At 52.8% G+C, this 16,411-nt stretch overlaps 1 protein-coding gene across 2 annotated transcripts in view; it reads left to right on the top strand.

The window, feature by feature from the left end:
• The window catches only part of ADISSP (adipose secreted signaling protein), a 148,226-nt gene that overhangs the window by 61,115 nt on the left and 70,700 nt on the right, over positions 1-16,411 (top strand). For both annotated transcript variants that reach the window (XM_063925361.1, XM_063925360.1), the window contains exon 4: positions 4,542-4,680. In XM_063925361.1, coding sequence (XP_063781431.1) covers positions 4,542-4,680 — 139 coding nt within the window. The remainder of the gene's footprint in view (positions 1-4,541; positions 4,681-16,411) is intronic.

The following is a 16,411-nucleotide window of genomic DNA, read 5'->3' as shown; positions in this document are numbered from 1 at the left end:
GCCAGTGACTTTTCCCCCATCTGATGAGTTAAATGAATTGTGTGAAGAAGCGTGGGCTTCCCCAGATAAGAAACTAGTAATTTCTAAGCGGTTACTAATAGCGTACCCTTTCCCGCCAACGGATAGGTTACGCTGGGAGACATCCCCTAAGGTGGACAAGGCGCTCACACGCTTATCAAAAAAGGTGGCACTGCCGTCTCAGGATACGGCCGCCTTAAAGGAGCCTGCAGATAGAAAGCAGGAGGCTATCCTGAAGTCTGTGTATACACATTCAGGTACTATACTGAGACCTGCTATTGCTTCAGCATGGATGTGTAGTGCTGCAGCAGCGTGGTCTGATTCCCTGTCTGATAACATTGATTCCCTTGACAGGGACACTATATTGCTAACCATAGAGCATATTAAAGACGTAGTCTTATATATGAGAGATGCACAGAGGGACATTTGCCGGCTGGCATCTAGAATTAATGCAATGTCCATTTCTGCCAGGAGAGTATTATGGACTCGGCAGTGGACAGGTGATGCTGATTCTAAAAGGCAGATGGAAATTTTGCCTTATAAGGGTGAGGAATTGTTTGGGGATGGTCTTTCGGACCTCGTATCCACAGCAACAGCTGGGAAGTCGACTTTTTTACCTCAGGCTCCCTCACAGCCTAAGAAAGCACCGTATTATCAAGTACAGTCCTTTCGGCCTCAGAAAGGCAAGCGGGTTAGAGGCGCGTCCTTTCTGCCCAGAGGCAGGGGTAGAGGGAAAAAGCTGCACCATACAGCCAGTTCCCAAGAACAAAAATCCTCCCCTGCTTCCACTAAGTCCACCGCATGACGCTGGGGCTCCACATGTGGAGCCAGGTGCGGTGGGGGCCCGTCTCCGGAACTTCAGCGACCAGTGGGTTCGCTCACAGGTGGATCTCTGGGTTCTACAAGTGGTATCTCAGGGATACAAGCTGGAGTTCGAGACGTCTCCCCCTCGCCGTTACCTCAAATCAGCCTTGCCAGCTACTCCCCAGGACAGGGAGGTAGTACTGGCGGCAATTCACAAGCTGTACCTCCAGCAGGTGATAATCAAAGTTCCCCTCCTTCAACAGGGACGGGGTTACTATTCCACAATGTTTGTGGTACCGAAACCAGACGGTTCGGTGAGACCCATTCTAAATTTGAAATCCTTGAACACTTGTATAAGGAAGTTCAAGTTCAAAATGGAATCGCTCAGGGCGGTTATTGCAAGCCTGGAAGAGGGGGATTACATGGTATCACTGGACATCAAGGATGCTTACCTACATGTCCCCATTTACCCACCTCACCAGGTGTACCTCCGTTTTGTGGTACAGGACTGCCATTACCAATTCCAGACGTTGCCGTTTGGTCTGTCCACGGCACCGAGGGTATTTACCAAAGTAATAGCCGAAATGATGATACTCCTTCGGAAGAAGGGAGTTATAATTATCCCGTACTTGGACGATCTCCTTATAAAGGCGAAGTCCAGGGAGCAGTTGTTGGTCGGAGTAGCACTATCTCAGGAAGTGCTACAACAGCACGGCTGGATTCTGAATATCCCAAAGTCGCAGCTGGTTCCTACGACGCGTCTGCTGTTCCTGGGTATGATTCTGGACACAGAACAGAAGAAGGTGTTTCTCCCGGAGGAGAAGGCCAAGGAGTTGTCATCTCTGGTCAGAGACCTACTAAAACCAAAACAGGTGTCGGTGCATCACTGCACGCGAGTCCTGGGAAAGATGGTAGCTTCTTACGAGGCAATTCCATTCGGCAGGTTCCATGCAAGGATCTTTCAGTGGGATCTGTTAGACAAGTGGTCCGGATCGCATCTTCAGATGCATCGGCTGATCACCCTGTCCCCGAGGGCCAGGTTGTCTCTGCTGTGGTGGCTGCAGAGTGCTCATCTTCTCGAGGGCCGCAGATTCGGCATACAGGACTGGGTCCCGGTGACCACGGATGCAAGCCTCCGAGGTTGGGGGGCAGTCACTCAGGGAAGAAACTTCCAAGGTCAATGGTCGAGTCAGGAGACTTCCCTACACATAAATATTCTGGAACTAAGGGCCATTTACAATGCCCTAAGTCAGGCAAAACCCCTGCTTCAAAACCAGCCGGTGCTGATTCAGTCAGACAACATCACGGCGGTCGCCCATGTAAACCGACAGGGCGGCACAAGAAGCAGGATGGCGATGGCAGAAGCCACAAGGATTCTCCGATGGGCGGAAAATCACGTGATAACACTGTCAGCAGTGTTCATTCCGGGAGTGGACAACTGGGAAGCAGACTTCCTCAGCAGGCACGACCTCCACCCGGGAGAGTGGGGACTTCATCCAGAAGTCTTCCAGCTGATTGTAAATCGTTGGGAAAGGCCACAGGTGGACATGATGGCGTCCCGTCTCAACAAAAAGCTAAAAAGATATTGCGCCAGGTCAAGGGACCCTCAGGCGATAGCTGTGGACGCTCTAGTGACACCGTGGGTGTACCAGTCGGTTTATGTGTTCCCTCCTCTTCCTCTCATACCAAAGGTACTGAGGATAATAAGAAAGAGAGGAGTAAGAACTATACTCATCGTTCCGGATTGGCCAAGAAGGACTTGGTACCCGGAACTACAAGAAATTATCTCAGAGGACCCTTGGCCTCTGCCTCTCAGACAGGACCTGCTACAGCAGGGGCCCTGTCTGTTCCAAGACTTACCGCGGCTGCGTTTGACGGCATGGCGGTTGAACGCCGGATCCTGATGGAAAAGGGCATTCTGGTTGAAGTCACTCCTACGCTGATAAAAGCTAGGAAGGATGTGACAGCAAAACATTATCACCGCATATGGCGAAAATATGTTGCTTGGTGTGAGGCTATGAAGGCCCCAACAGAGGAATTTCAGCTGGGTCGATTTCTGCACTTCCTACAGTCAGGAGTGACTATGGGCCTAAAATTGGGATCCATTAAAGTCCAGATTTCGGCCCTGTCTATTTTCTTTCAAAAAGAACTGGCTTCACTGCCTGAAGTTCAGACGTTTGTTAAGGGAGTGCTGCATATTCAGCCTCCTTTTGTGCCTCCAGTGGCACCTTGGGATCTCAACGTTGTGTTGGATTTCCTAAAATCACATTGGTTTGAGCCACTTCAGACCGTGGAGTTGAAATATCTCGCGTGGAAAGTGGTCATGATTTTGGCCTTGGTTTCGGCTAGGCGTGTGTCAGAATTTGCGGCTTTGTCATGTAAAAGCCCCTATCTGATCTTCCATATGGACAGGGCAGAATTGAGGACTCGTCCCAAATTTCTCCCTAAGGTGGTATCAGCGTTTCATTTGAACCAACCTATCGTGGTGCCTGCGGCTACTCGGGACTTGGAGGCTTCCAAGTTGCTGGATGTAGTCCGGGCCCTGAAAATCTATGTTTCCAGGACGGCTAGAGTCAGAAAAACTGACTCGCTGTTTATCCTGCATGCACCCAACAAGCTGCACATTCTGCGGCTGGACTGCCGCATCCTAAATCAGTCAAAGCCCATTCCACGAGGAAGGTGGGCTCTTCTTGGGCGGCTGCCCGAGGGGTCTCGGCTTTACAACTTTGCCGAGCTGCTACCTGGTCGGGATCAAACACGTTTGCAAAATTCTACAAGTTTGATACCCTGGCTGAGGAGGACCTTGAGTTGCTCATTCGGTGCTGCAGAGTCATCCGCACTCTCCCGCCCGTTTGGGAGCTTTGGTATAATCCCCATGGTCCTTACGGAGTACCCAGCATCCACTAGGACGTCAGAGAAAATAAGATTTTACTCACCGGTAAATCTATTTCTCGTAGTCCGTAGTGGATGCTGGGAGCCCGTCCCAAGTGCGGAATTCTGCAATACTTGTATATAGTTATTGCTTAACTATAGGTTTTTTTTTTTTTTGTTCTGAGCCATCAGTTTAATGAGGCTCAGTTGTTGTTCATACTGTTAACTGGGTAATAGTTATCACGAGTTGTACGGTGTGATTGGTGTGGCTGGTATGAGTCTTACCCTGGATTCCAAATCCTTTCCTTGTAATGTCAGCTCTTCCGGGCACAGTTTCCCTAACTGAGGTCTGGAGGAGGGGCATAGAGGGAGGAGCCAGTGCACACCAGATGTAGTACCTAATCTTTTCTTTAAAGAAGTGCCCAGTCTCCTGCGGAGCCCGTCTATTCCCCATGGTCCTTACGGAGTGCCCAGCATCCACTACGGACTACGAGAAATAGATTTACCGGTAAGTAAAATCTTATTTTTACTATGCAATCCTGATGTATAAAGGTGAAGGAGCAGGAGGATTATGTCAGATAAAACCTTTTGCCCTGGAGCCATGCCAGGTTCTACGGTCACACCCGCCTGTTGGAGTGTGTACTCAGATCAGTAATGCACAGGCTCTGATTGATCTTACTCACTCTGCAATAGGGACGTGTCGGGGGCAGTGGTATGCCTGCATAGTTTGTGCTGTTCTGATTCTCTCCAACAGGGGGCGCTGTGTGTCTGACACTGTGCTCCTGATAGGACATTGTATTCCTGATGAGGAAATAGTTCAGCCACTCACCATCCTTCTGTATTTACAGGTCGGGTTCCTGAAGATCTTGCACAAATATGAAATTTCCTTTACTTTGCCTTCAATGCAGCGACTTGGAAAGAACATCTGCGTGGTTCCCCTGCCTAACCTGAACCTCAGGACAACCAAGATCACCGCACTGCCTGAAGGTGAGGCTGGCCTTCGTTGTAGTGTCCACGGGAGCACAGCCGGACACATCACACGGTGCGCTCACACAGTCCTGTCTCACTGGGGCTTGTGCCTGGCTCTGCCCATTGTGTGCTGCTGGAAGGGATGTGGTTCCTCGGGTAAGGGCTGGGCGCCTTCTCGCTGTGGGCAGCTCCCAGTATGGTGAGACAGGACAGATTGGCGGCTGTGTAATTTTACATCAGATTTCTATGAGCTCGGTCTATAACGCCATCAGTCTGGCATCCCTTGGCGTAAGTGCTGGACGTCTGGGTTTTAGGCCGGCTGCGAGGTCACTCGTGGAGAAGGCTGGACATGTATATAGAGCACACGTTTAGCAGAACCTCTGGTATATCATTTCTTGCTTGGGTTTCTGTAACGTTCTACTTCATCCACTAATAATTTAACCATCTGGATCACATTATCCCCCTCACCCTATGTATAACTGATGCATGGTGAGCCAAGCTTCCAAACATTTCCGTTCTGTCCTTTTGTGTAGTTACCAATTCCATGTAATATAGGCTAGAGGATGTGGAACTACAGGTCCCATTGAACCCTGTCTCTTGTAAGGACTTGGTGAAATGTGGTGTTGGTTCCTGACATGATGGTGACACACAGATCTGAAGCGGAGTGGATCTGTTTTCCCACATCTGGCTGCCGGCATTGCAGGGATTCTGCTTTCTGTAATGTCCCTCCAGGGGGAGCTGCGGATAACCATTCCTGATCTGCACTGATCCCTACTCCCGGGTTCCTGTAATGTCCCTCCAGGGAGAGCTGCGGATAACCATTCCTGATCTGCACTGATCCCTACTCCCGGGTTCCTGTAATGTCCCTCCAGGGGGAGCTGCGGATAACCATTCCTGATCTGCACTGATCCCTACTCCCGGGTTCCTGTAATGTCCCTCCAGGGAGAGCTGCGGATAACCATTCCTGAGCTGCACTGATCCCTACTCCCGGGTTCCTGTACTCCCGGGTTCCTGTAATGTCCCTCCATGGGGAGCTGCGTATAACCATTCCTGAGCTGCACTGATCCCTACTCCCGGGTTCCTGTAATGTCCCTCCAGGGGGGGAGCTGCGGATAACCATTCCTGAGCTGCACTGATCCCTACTCCCGGGTTCCTGTAATGTCCCTTTAGGGGGAGCTGCGGATAACCATTTCTGGTCTGCACTGATCCCTACTCCCGGGTTCCTGTAATGTCCCTCCAGGGGGAGCTGCGGATAACCATTCCTGATCTGCACTGATCCCTACTCCCGGGTTCCTGTAATGTCCCTCCCCTGCGGATAACCATTCCTGCGCTGCACTGATCCCTACTCCCGGGTTCCTGTAATGTTCCTCCAGGGGGAGCTGCGGATAACCATTCCTGATCTGCACTGATCCCTACTCCCAGGTTCCTGTAATGTCCCTCCAGGGGGAGCTGCGGATAACCATTCCTGATCTGCACTGATCCCTACTCCCAGGTTCCTGTAATGTCCCTCCAGGGGGAGCTGCAGATAACCATTCCTGGTCTGCACTGATCCCTACTCCCAGGTTCCTGGAGCTGCGGATAACCATTCCTGGTCTGCACTGATCCCTACTCCCGGGTTCCTGTAATGTCCCTCCCCTGCGGATAACCATTCCTGGTCTGCACTGATCCCTACTCCCAGGTTCCTGGAGCTGCGGATAACCATTCCTGGTCTGCACTGATCCCTACTCCCGGGTTCCTGTAATGTCCCTCCCCTGCGGATAACCATTCCTGGTCTGCACTGATCCCTACTTCCGGGTTCCTGTAATGTCCCTCCAGGGGGAGCTGCCGATAACCTTTCCTGATCTGCACTGATCCCTACTCCCAGGTTCCTGTAATGTCCCTCCAGGGGGAGCTGCGGATAACCTTTCCTGATCTGCACTCATCCCTACTCCCGGGTTCCTGTAATGTCCCTCCCCTGCGGATAACCATTCCTGGTCTGCACTGATCCCTACTCCCGGGTTCCTGTAATGTCCCTCCCTTGTGGATAACCATTCCTGATCTGCACTGATCCCTACTCCCGGGTTCCTGTAATGTCCCTCTAGGGGGAGCTGCGGATTACCATTCCTGATCTGCACTGATCCCTACTCCCGGGTTCCTGTAATGTCCCTCCACTGCGGATAACCATTCCTGATCTGCACTGATCCCTACTCCCGGGTTCCTGTAATGTCCCTCTAGGGGGAGCTTCGGATAACCGTTCCTGATCTGCACTGATCCCTACTCCCAGGTTCCTGTAATGTCCCTCCTGGGGGAGCAGCGGATAACCTTTCCTGGTCTGCACTGATCCCTACTCCCGGGTTCCTGTAATATCCCTCCTGGGGGAGCTGCGGATAACCATTCCTGATCTGCACTGATCCCTACTCCCGGGTTCCTGTAATGTCCTTCCAGGGGGAGCTGCGGATAACCATTCCTGATCTGCACTGATCCCTACTCCCAGGTTCCTGTAATGTCCCTCCAGGGGGAGCTGCGGATAACCATTCCTGATCTGCACTGATCCCTACTCCCAGGTTCCTGTAATGTCCCTCCAGGGGGAGCTGCGGATAACCATTCCTGGTCTGCACTGATCCCTACTCCCGGTTTCCTGTAATGTCCCTCCCTTGCGGATAACCATTCCTGGTCTGCACTGATCCCTACTCCCGGGTTCCTGTAATGTCCCTCCCTTGCGGATAACCATTCCTGATCTGCACTGATCCCTACTCCCGGGTTCCTGTAATGTCCCTCCTGGGGGAGCTGCGGATAACCATTCCTGAATCTGCACTGATCCCTACTCCCGGGTTCCTGTAATGTCCCTCCACTGCGGATAACCATTCCTGATCTGCACTGATCCCTACTCCCAGGTTCCTGTAATGTCCCTCCTGGGGGAGCTGCGGATAACCATTCCTGGTCTGCACTGATCCCTACTCCCGGTTTCCTGTAATGTCCCTCCCTTGCGGATAACCATTCCTGGTCTGCACTGATCCCTACTCCCGGGTTCCTGTAATGTCCCTCCCTTGCGGATAACCATTCCTGATCTGCACTGATCCCTACTCCCGGGTTCCTGTAATGTCCCTCCTGGGGGAGCTGCGGATAACCATTCCTGAATCTGCACTGATCCCTACTCCCGGGTTCCTGTAATGTCCCTCCACTGCGGATAACCATTCCTGATCTGCACTGATCCCTACTCCCGGGTTCCTGTAATGTCCCTCCACTGCGGATAACCATTCCTGATCTGCACTGATCCCTACTCCCGGGTTCCTGTAATGTCCCTCCACTGCGGATAACCATTCCTGGTCTGCACTGATCCCTACTCCCGGGTTCCTGTAATGTCCCTCCAGGGGGAGCTGCGGATAACCATCCCTGAGCTGCACTGATCCCTACTCCCAGGTTCCTGTAATGTCCCTCCAGGGGGAGCTGCGGATAACCATTCCTGATCTGCACTGATCCCTATTCCCGGGTTCCTGTAATGTCCCTCCACTGCGGATAACCATTCCTGAGCTGCACTGATCCCTACTCCCAAGTTCCTGTAATGTCCCTCCAGGGAGAGCTGCGGATAACCATTCCTGATCTGCACTGATCCCTACTCCCAGGTTCCTGTAATGTCCCTCCCCTGCGGATAACCATTCCTGGTCTGCACTGATCCCTACTCCCGGGTTCCTGTAATGTCCCTCCACTGCGGATAACCATTCCTGATCTGCACTGATCCCTACTCCAGGGTTCCTGTAATGTCCCTCTAGGGGGAGCTTCGGATAACCATTCCTGATCTGCACTGATCCCTACTCCAGGGTTCCTGTAATGTCCCTCTAGGGGGAGCTTCGGATAACCATTCCTGGTCTGCACTGATCCCTACTCCCGGGTTCCTGTAATGTCCCTCCACTGCGTATAACCATTCCTGAGCTGCACTGATCCCTACTCCCTGTAATGTCCCTCCAGGGGGGGAGCTGCGGATAACCATTCCTGAGCTGCACTGATCCCTACTCCCGGGTTCCTGTAATGTCCCTTTAGGGGGAGCTGCGGATAACCATTTCTGGTCTGCACTGATCCCTACTCCCGGGTTCCTGTAATGTCCCTCCAGGGGGAGCTGCGGATAACCATTCCTGATCTGCACTGATCCCTACTCCCGGGTTCCTGTAATGTCCCTCCCCTGCGGATAACCATTCCTGCGCTGCACTGATCCCTACTCCCGGGTTCCTGTAATGTCCCTCCAGGGGGAGCTGCGGATAACCATTCCTGATCTGCACTGATCCCTACTCCCAGGTTCCTGTAATGTCCCTCCAGGGGGAGCTGCGGATAACCATTCCTGATCTGCACTGATCCCTACTCCCAGGTTCCTGTAATGTCCCTCCAGGGGGAGCTGCAGATAACCATTCCTGGTCTGCACTGATCCCTACTCCCAGGTTCCTGGAGCTGCGGATAACCATTCCTGGTCTGCACTGATCCCTACTCCCGGGTTCCTGTAATGTCCCTCCCCTGCGGATAACCATTCCTGGTCTGCACTGATCCCTACTCCCGGGTTCCTGTAATGTCCCTCCCCTGCGGATAACCATTCCTGGTCTGCACTGATCCCTACTCCCAGGTTCCTGGAGCTGCGGATAACCATTCCTGGTCTGCACTGATCCCTACTCCCGGGTTCCTGTAATGTCCCTCCCCTGCGGATAACCATTCCTGGTCTGCACTGATCCCTACTTCCGGGTTCCTGTAATGTCCCTCCAGGGGGAGCTGCGGATAACCTTTCCTGATCTGCACTGATCCCTACTCCCAGGTTCCTGTAATGTCCCTCCAGGGGGAGCTGCCGATAACCTTTCCTGATCTGCACTGATCCCTACTCCCAGGTTCCTGTAATGTCCCTCCAGGGGGAGCTGCGGATAACCTTTCCTGATCTGCACTCATCCCTACTCCCGGGTTCCTGTAATGTCCCTCCCCTGCGGATAACCATTCCTGGTCTGCACTGATCCCTACTCCCGGGTTCCTGTAATGTCCCTCCCTTGTGGATAACCATTCCTGATCTGCACTGATCCCTACTCCCGGGTTCCTGTAATGTCCCTCTAGGGAGAGCTGCGGATAACCATTCCTGATCTGCACTGATCCCTACTCCCGGGTTCCTGTAATGTCCCTCTAGGGGGAGCTTCGGATAACCGTTCCTGGTCTGCACTGATCCCTACTCCCGGGTTCCTGTAATGTCCCTCTAGGGGGAGCTTCGGATAACCGTTCCTGGTCTGCACTGATCCCTACTCCCGGGTTCCTGTAATGTCCCTCCCTTGCGGATAACCATTCCTGATCTGCACTGATCCCTACTCCCGGGTTCCTGTAATGTCCCTCCAGGGGGAGCTGCGGATAACCATTCCTGAATCTGCACTGATCCCTACTCCCAGGTTCCTGTAATGTCCCTCCAGGGGGAGCTGCGGATAACCATTCCTGGTCTGCACTGATCCCTACTCCCGGTTTCCTGTAATGTCCCTCCCTTGCGGATAACCATTCCTGGTCTGCACTGATCCCTACTCCCGGGTTCCTGTAATGTCCCTCCCTTGCGGATAACCATTCCTGATCTGCACTGATCCCTACTCCCGGGTTCCTGTAATGTCCCTCCTGGGGGAGCTGCGGATAACCATTCCTGAATCTGCACTGATCCCTACTCCCGGGTTCCTGTAATGTCCCTCCACTGCGGATAACCATTCCTGATCTGCACTGATCCCTACTCCCGGGTTCCTGTAATGTCCCTCCACTGCGGATAACCATTCCTGGTCTGCACTGATCCCTACTCCCGGGTTCCTGTAATGTCCCTCCAGGGGGAGCTGCGGATAACCATCCCTGAGCTGCACTGATCCCTACTCCCAGGTTCCTGTAATGTCCCTCCAGGGGGAGCTGCGGATAACCATTCCTGATCTGCACTGATCCCTATTCCCGGGTTCCTGTAATGTCCCTCCACTGCGGATAACCATTCCTGAGCTGCACTGATCCCTACTCCCAAGTTCCTGTAATGTCCCTCCAGGGAGAGCTGCGGATAACCATTCCTGATCTGCACTGATCCCTACTCCCAGGTTCCTGTAATGTCCCTCCCCTGCGGATAACCATTCCTGGTCTGCACTGATCCCTACTCCCGGGTTCCTGTAATGTCCCTCCACTGCGGATAACCATTCCTGATCTGCACTGATCCCTACTCCAGGGTTCCTGTAATGTCCCTCTAGGGGGAGCTTCGGATAACCATTCCTGATCTGCACTGATCCCTACTCCAGGGTTCCTGTAATGTCCCTCCAGGGGGAGCTGTGGATAACCATTCCTGGTCTGCACTGATCCCTACTCCCGGGTTCCTGTAATGTCCCTCCACTGCGGATAACCATTCCTGATCTGCACTGATCCCTACTCCCGGGTACCTGTAATGTCCCTCCTGGGGGAGCAGCGGATAACCATTCCTGATCTGCACTGATCCCTACTCCCAGGTTCCTGTAATGTCCCTCCAGGGGGAGCTGCGGATAACCATTCCTGATCTGCACTGATCCCTACTCCCGGGTTCCTGTAATGTCCCTCCTGGGGGAGCTGCGGATAACCTTTCCTGATCTGCACTGATCCCTACTCCCAGGTTCCTGTAATGTCCCTCCAGGGGGAGCTGCGGATAACCATTCCTGATCTGCACTGATCCCTACTCCCGGGTTCCTGTAATGTCCCTCCTGGGGGAGCTGCGGATAACCATTCCTGATCTGCACTGATCCCTACTCCCGGGTTCCTGTAATGTCCCTCCTGGGGGAGCTGCGGATAACCTTTCCTGATCTGCACTGATCCCTACTCCCAGGTTCCTGTAATGTCCCTCCAGGGGGAGCTGCGGATAACCATTCCTGGTCTGCACTGATCCCTACTCCCAGGTTCCTGGAGCTGCGGATAACCATTCCTGATCTGCACTGATCCCTACTCCCGGGTTCCTGTAATGTCCCTCCCCTGCGGATAACCATTCCTGGTCTGCACTGATCCCTACTCCCAGGTTCCTGTAATGTCCCTCCTGGGGGAGCTGCGGATAACCTTTCCTGGTCTGCACTGATCCCTACTCCCAGGTTCCTGTAATGTCCCTCCAGGGGGAGCTGCGGATAACCATTCCTGATCTGCACTGATCCCTACTCCCAGGTTCCTGTAATGTCCCTCCACTGCGGATAACCATTCCTGGTCTGCACTGATCCCTACTCCCAGGTTCCTGTAATGTCCCTCCAGGGGGAGCTGCGGATAACCATTCCTGGTCTGCACTGATCCCTACTCCCAGGTTCCTGTAATGTCCCTCCAGGGAGAGCTGCGGATAACCATTCCTGGTCTGCACTGATCCCTACTCCCGGGTTCCTGTAATGTCCCTCCACTGCGGATAACCATTCCTGATCTGCACTGATCCCTACTCCCAGGTTCCTGTAATGTCCCTCCAGGGGGAGCTGCGGATAACCATTCCTGATCTGCACTGATCCCTACTCCCGGGTTCCTGTAATGTCCCTCCAGGGGGAGCTGCGGATAACCATTCCTGATCTGCACTGATCCCTACTCCCTGGTTCCTGTAATGTCCCTCCAGGGGGAGCTGCGGATAACCATTCCAGATCTGCACTGATCCCTACTCCCAGGTTCCTGTAATGTCCCTCCACTGCGGATAACCATTCCTGGTCTGCACTGATCCCTACTCCCAGGTTCCTGTAATGTCCCTCCAGGGAGAGCTGCGGATAACCATTCCTGGTCTGCACTGATCCCTACTCCCAGGTTCCTGTAATGTCCCTCCAGGGGGAGCTGCGGATAACCATTCCTGATCTGCACTGATCCCTACTCCCAGGTTCCTGTAATGTCCTCCCCTGTGGATAACCATTCCTGGTCTGCACTGATCCCTACTCCCGGGTTCCTGTAATGTCCCTCCACTGCGGATAACCATTCCTGGTCTGCACTGATCCCTACTCCCAGGTTCCTGTAATGTCCCTCCACTGCGGATAACCATTCCTGATCTGCACTGATCCCTACTCCCGCGTTCCTGTAATGTCCCTCCACTGCGGATAACCATTCCTGATCTGCACTGATCCCTACTCCCAGGTTCCTGTAATGTCCCTCCAGGGGGAGCTGCGGATAACCATTCCTGATCTGCACTGATCCCTACTCCCAGGTTCCTGTAATGTCCCTCCAGGGGGAGCTGCGGATAACCATTCCTGGTCTGCACTGATCCCTACTCCCGGGTTCCTGTAATGTCCCTCCTGGGGGAGCTGCGGATAACCTTTCCTGATCTGCACTGATCCCTACTCCCAGGTTCCTGTAATGCAGTGGTTTCCATACTGTGCCTAGGCACCCTGGGGTGCTGTGAGGTTCTTGCAGCGGTGCCTCGGGTTGGTTGTCCAGGACCTGTTGTGTGCATGGGATGTTGCAGAAAAATAAGTTGGCAGAACGTGGAATAAAACACAATATTCCCACACCAGACCTTTTATACACTCCGCTTCCAGTCCTCCACAGAACGTCACAGTAACGTCATTGCTTCAGGCACCGTGGTGGTAAAGGCCGCAGTGAGGACATCTGTGATAGGATGATCAGTACAATCGCTGCTTCCATACTGAAGCTTGCAGAACAGTGGCACAGTGGTTAGCGCTGTGGTCATGGGTCACCGGCCCTGTCTATGTGGAGTAATGTGCGTCTCCTAATGGCGCTGTTGGTTTGTACCTGGCATAGGAGTCCCTGCTGGGACATGTGGTCTGTGGGGAGAACACAGCAGCAGATGGGTCCTGTCTATATTAGGGGATGAGGCTGCTCCAGCCTGTGTCCTGGTTATCTGCGCTTACATTACTCTGCTCTACACAGTGGGAGTGACGTAGTGTAGATTAGAGTTACACAGTATTTCTCTAACGTCCTAGTGGATGCTGGGGACTCCGTCAGGACCATGGGGAATAGCGGCTCCGCAGGAGACAGGGCACAAAAGTAAAAGCTTTAGGATCAGGTGGTGTGCACTGGCTCCTCCCCCTATGACCCTCCTCCAAGCCTCAGTTAGATTTCTCTATCGTCCTTGTGGATGCTGGGGTTCCTGAAAGGACCATGGGGAATAGCGGCTCCGCAGGAGACAGGGCACAAAAAGTAAAGCTTTCCGATCAGGTGGTGTGCACTGGCTCCTCCCCCTATGACCCTCCTCCAGACTCCAGTTAGATTTTTGTGCCCGGCCGAGAAGGGTGCAATCTAGGTGGCTCTCCTAAAGAGCTGCTTAGAGAAAGTTTAGCTTAGGTTTTTTATTTTACAGCGAGTCCTGCTGGCAACAGGATCACTGCAACGAGGGACTTAGGGGAGAAGGAGTGAACTCACCTGCGTGCAGGATGGATTGGCTTCTTGGCTACTGGACATCAGCTCCAGAGGGACGATCACAGGTACAGCCTGGATGGTCACCGGAGCCGCGCCGCCGGCCCCCTTGCAGATGCTGAAGTAAGAAGAGGTCCAGAATCGGCGGCTGAAGACTCCTGCAGTCTTCTAAAGGTAGCGCACAGCACTGCAGCTGTGCGCCATTTTCCTCTCAGCACACTTCACACGGCAGTCACTGAGGGTGCAGGGCGCTGGGAGGGGGGCGCCCTGGGAGGCAAATGAAAACCTTTTTTGGCGAAAAATACCTCACATATAGCCCCCAGAGGCTATATGGAGATATTTAACCCCTGCCAAGATTCACTAAATAGCGGGAGACGAGCCCGCCGAAAAAGGGGCGGGGCCTATCTCCTCAGCACACAGCGCCATTTTCTCTCACAGAAAGCCTGGAGAGAAGGCTCCCAGGCTCTCCCCTGCACTGCACTACAGAAACAGGGTTAAAACAGAGAGGGGGGGCACTGATTTTGGCGATATTGAGATATATATAAAGATGCTATAAGGGAAAACACTTATATAAGGTTGTCCCTATATAATTATAGCGTTTTGGTGTGTGCTGGCAAACTCTCCCTCTGTCTCCCCAAAGGGCTAGTGTGGGTCCTGTCCTCTGTCAGAGCATTCCCGGTGTGTGTGCTGTGTGTCGGTACGTGTGTGTCGACATGTATGAGGACGATGTTGGTGAGGAGGCGGAGAAATTGCCTGTAATGGTGATGTCACTCTCTAGGGAGTCGACACCGGAATGGATGGCTTATTTAGGGAATTACGTGAGAATGTCAACACGCTGCAAGGTCGGTTGACGACGTGAGACGGCCGACAAACTATTAGTACCGGTCCAGGCGTCTCAGAAACACCGTCAGGGGCGTTAAAAACGCCCATTTACCTCAGTCGGTCGACACAGACACAGACACGGACACTGAATCCAGTGTCGACGGTGAATAAACAAACGTATTTCTCATTAGGGCCACACGTTAAGGGCAATGAAGGAGGTGTTGCATATTTCTGATACTACAAGTACCACAAAAAAGGGTATTATGTGGGAGTGAAAAAACTACCTGTAGTTTTTCCTGAATCAGATAAAATAAAATGAAGTGTGTGATGATGCGTGGGGTTACCCCGATAGCAAATATTGGCGTTATACCCTTTCCCGCCAGAAATTAGGGCGCGTTGGGAAACACCCCTTAGGGTGATAAGGCGCTCACACGCTTATCAAGTGGCGTTACCGTCTCCAGATACGGCCGCCCTCAAGGAGCCAGCTGATAGGAAGCTGGAAAGATATCCTAAAAAGTATATACACACATACGGTGGTTATACTGCGACCAGCGATCGCCATCAGCCTGGAGATGCAGTGCTGGGTTGGCTTGGTCGGATTCCCTGACTGAAAATATTTTATTCATATAGAGCATTTAATAGGATGCATTCTATATATATGTACGTGAGATGCACAGAGGGATATTTGCTCTCTGGCATCAAGATAAGTACGTTGTCCATATCACCCAGAAGATGTCATGGACACGACAGTGGTCAGGTGATACAGATCCCATACGGCACATGGAAGTATTGCCGTATAAAGGGAAGGAGTTAGTTGGGGTCGGTCCATCGGACCTGGGGACCACGGCAACAGCTGGGAAATCCAACCTTTTTACCCCAAGTTACATCTCAGCTGAAAAAGACACCGTCTTTTCAGCCTCAATCCTTCCTTTCCCATGAGGGCATGCAGGCAAAAGGCCAGTCATATCTGCCCAGACATAGAGGTAAGGGAAGTAGACTGCAGCAGGCAGCCCCTTCCCAGGAAAAGAAGCCCTCCACCGCGTCTGCCAAGTCCTCAGCATGACGCTGGGGCCGTGCAAGCGGACTCAAGGTGGGGGGGTAGTCTCAAGAGTCTCAGCGCGCAGTGGGATCACTCGCAGGTTGACCCCTAGATAGTACAAGTATTATCCCAGGGGTACAGATTGGAGAGTCGAGACATCTTCTCCTCGCAGGTTTCTGAAGTCTGCTTTACCAACGGCTCCCTCCGACAGGGAGGCAGCATTGGAAACAATTCACAAGCGGTATATCCAGCAGGTGATAATCAAAGTACCCCTCCTACAACAAGGAAAAGGGTATTATTTTTCCACACTATATTGTGGTACTGAAGCCAGACGGCTTGGTGAGACATAGTCTAAACTGAAATCTTTGAACACTTACATAAAAGGTTCAAATCGAGATGGAGTCACTCAGAGCAGTGATAGCGAACCGGAAAAAAGGGGACTATATGGTGTCCCTGGACATCAAGGATTACCTCCATGTCCAAATTTGCCCTTCTCAACAAGGGTACCTCTGGTTCGTGGTACAGAACTGTCAATATCAGTTTCAGACGATGCCGTTTGAATTATCCACGGCACCCCGGGCCTTTTACCAAGGT

This window comes from Pseudophryne corroboree, chromosome 1, assembly GCF_028390025.1.
Source record: "Pseudophryne corroboree isolate aPseCor3 chromosome 1, aPseCor3.hap2, whole genome shotgun sequence".
Lineage (NCBI taxonomy): Eukaryota > Metazoa > Chordata > Amphibia > Anura > Myobatrachidae > Pseudophryne > Pseudophryne corroboree.
This window is presented reverse-complemented; position numbering and strand designations above follow the sequence as displayed.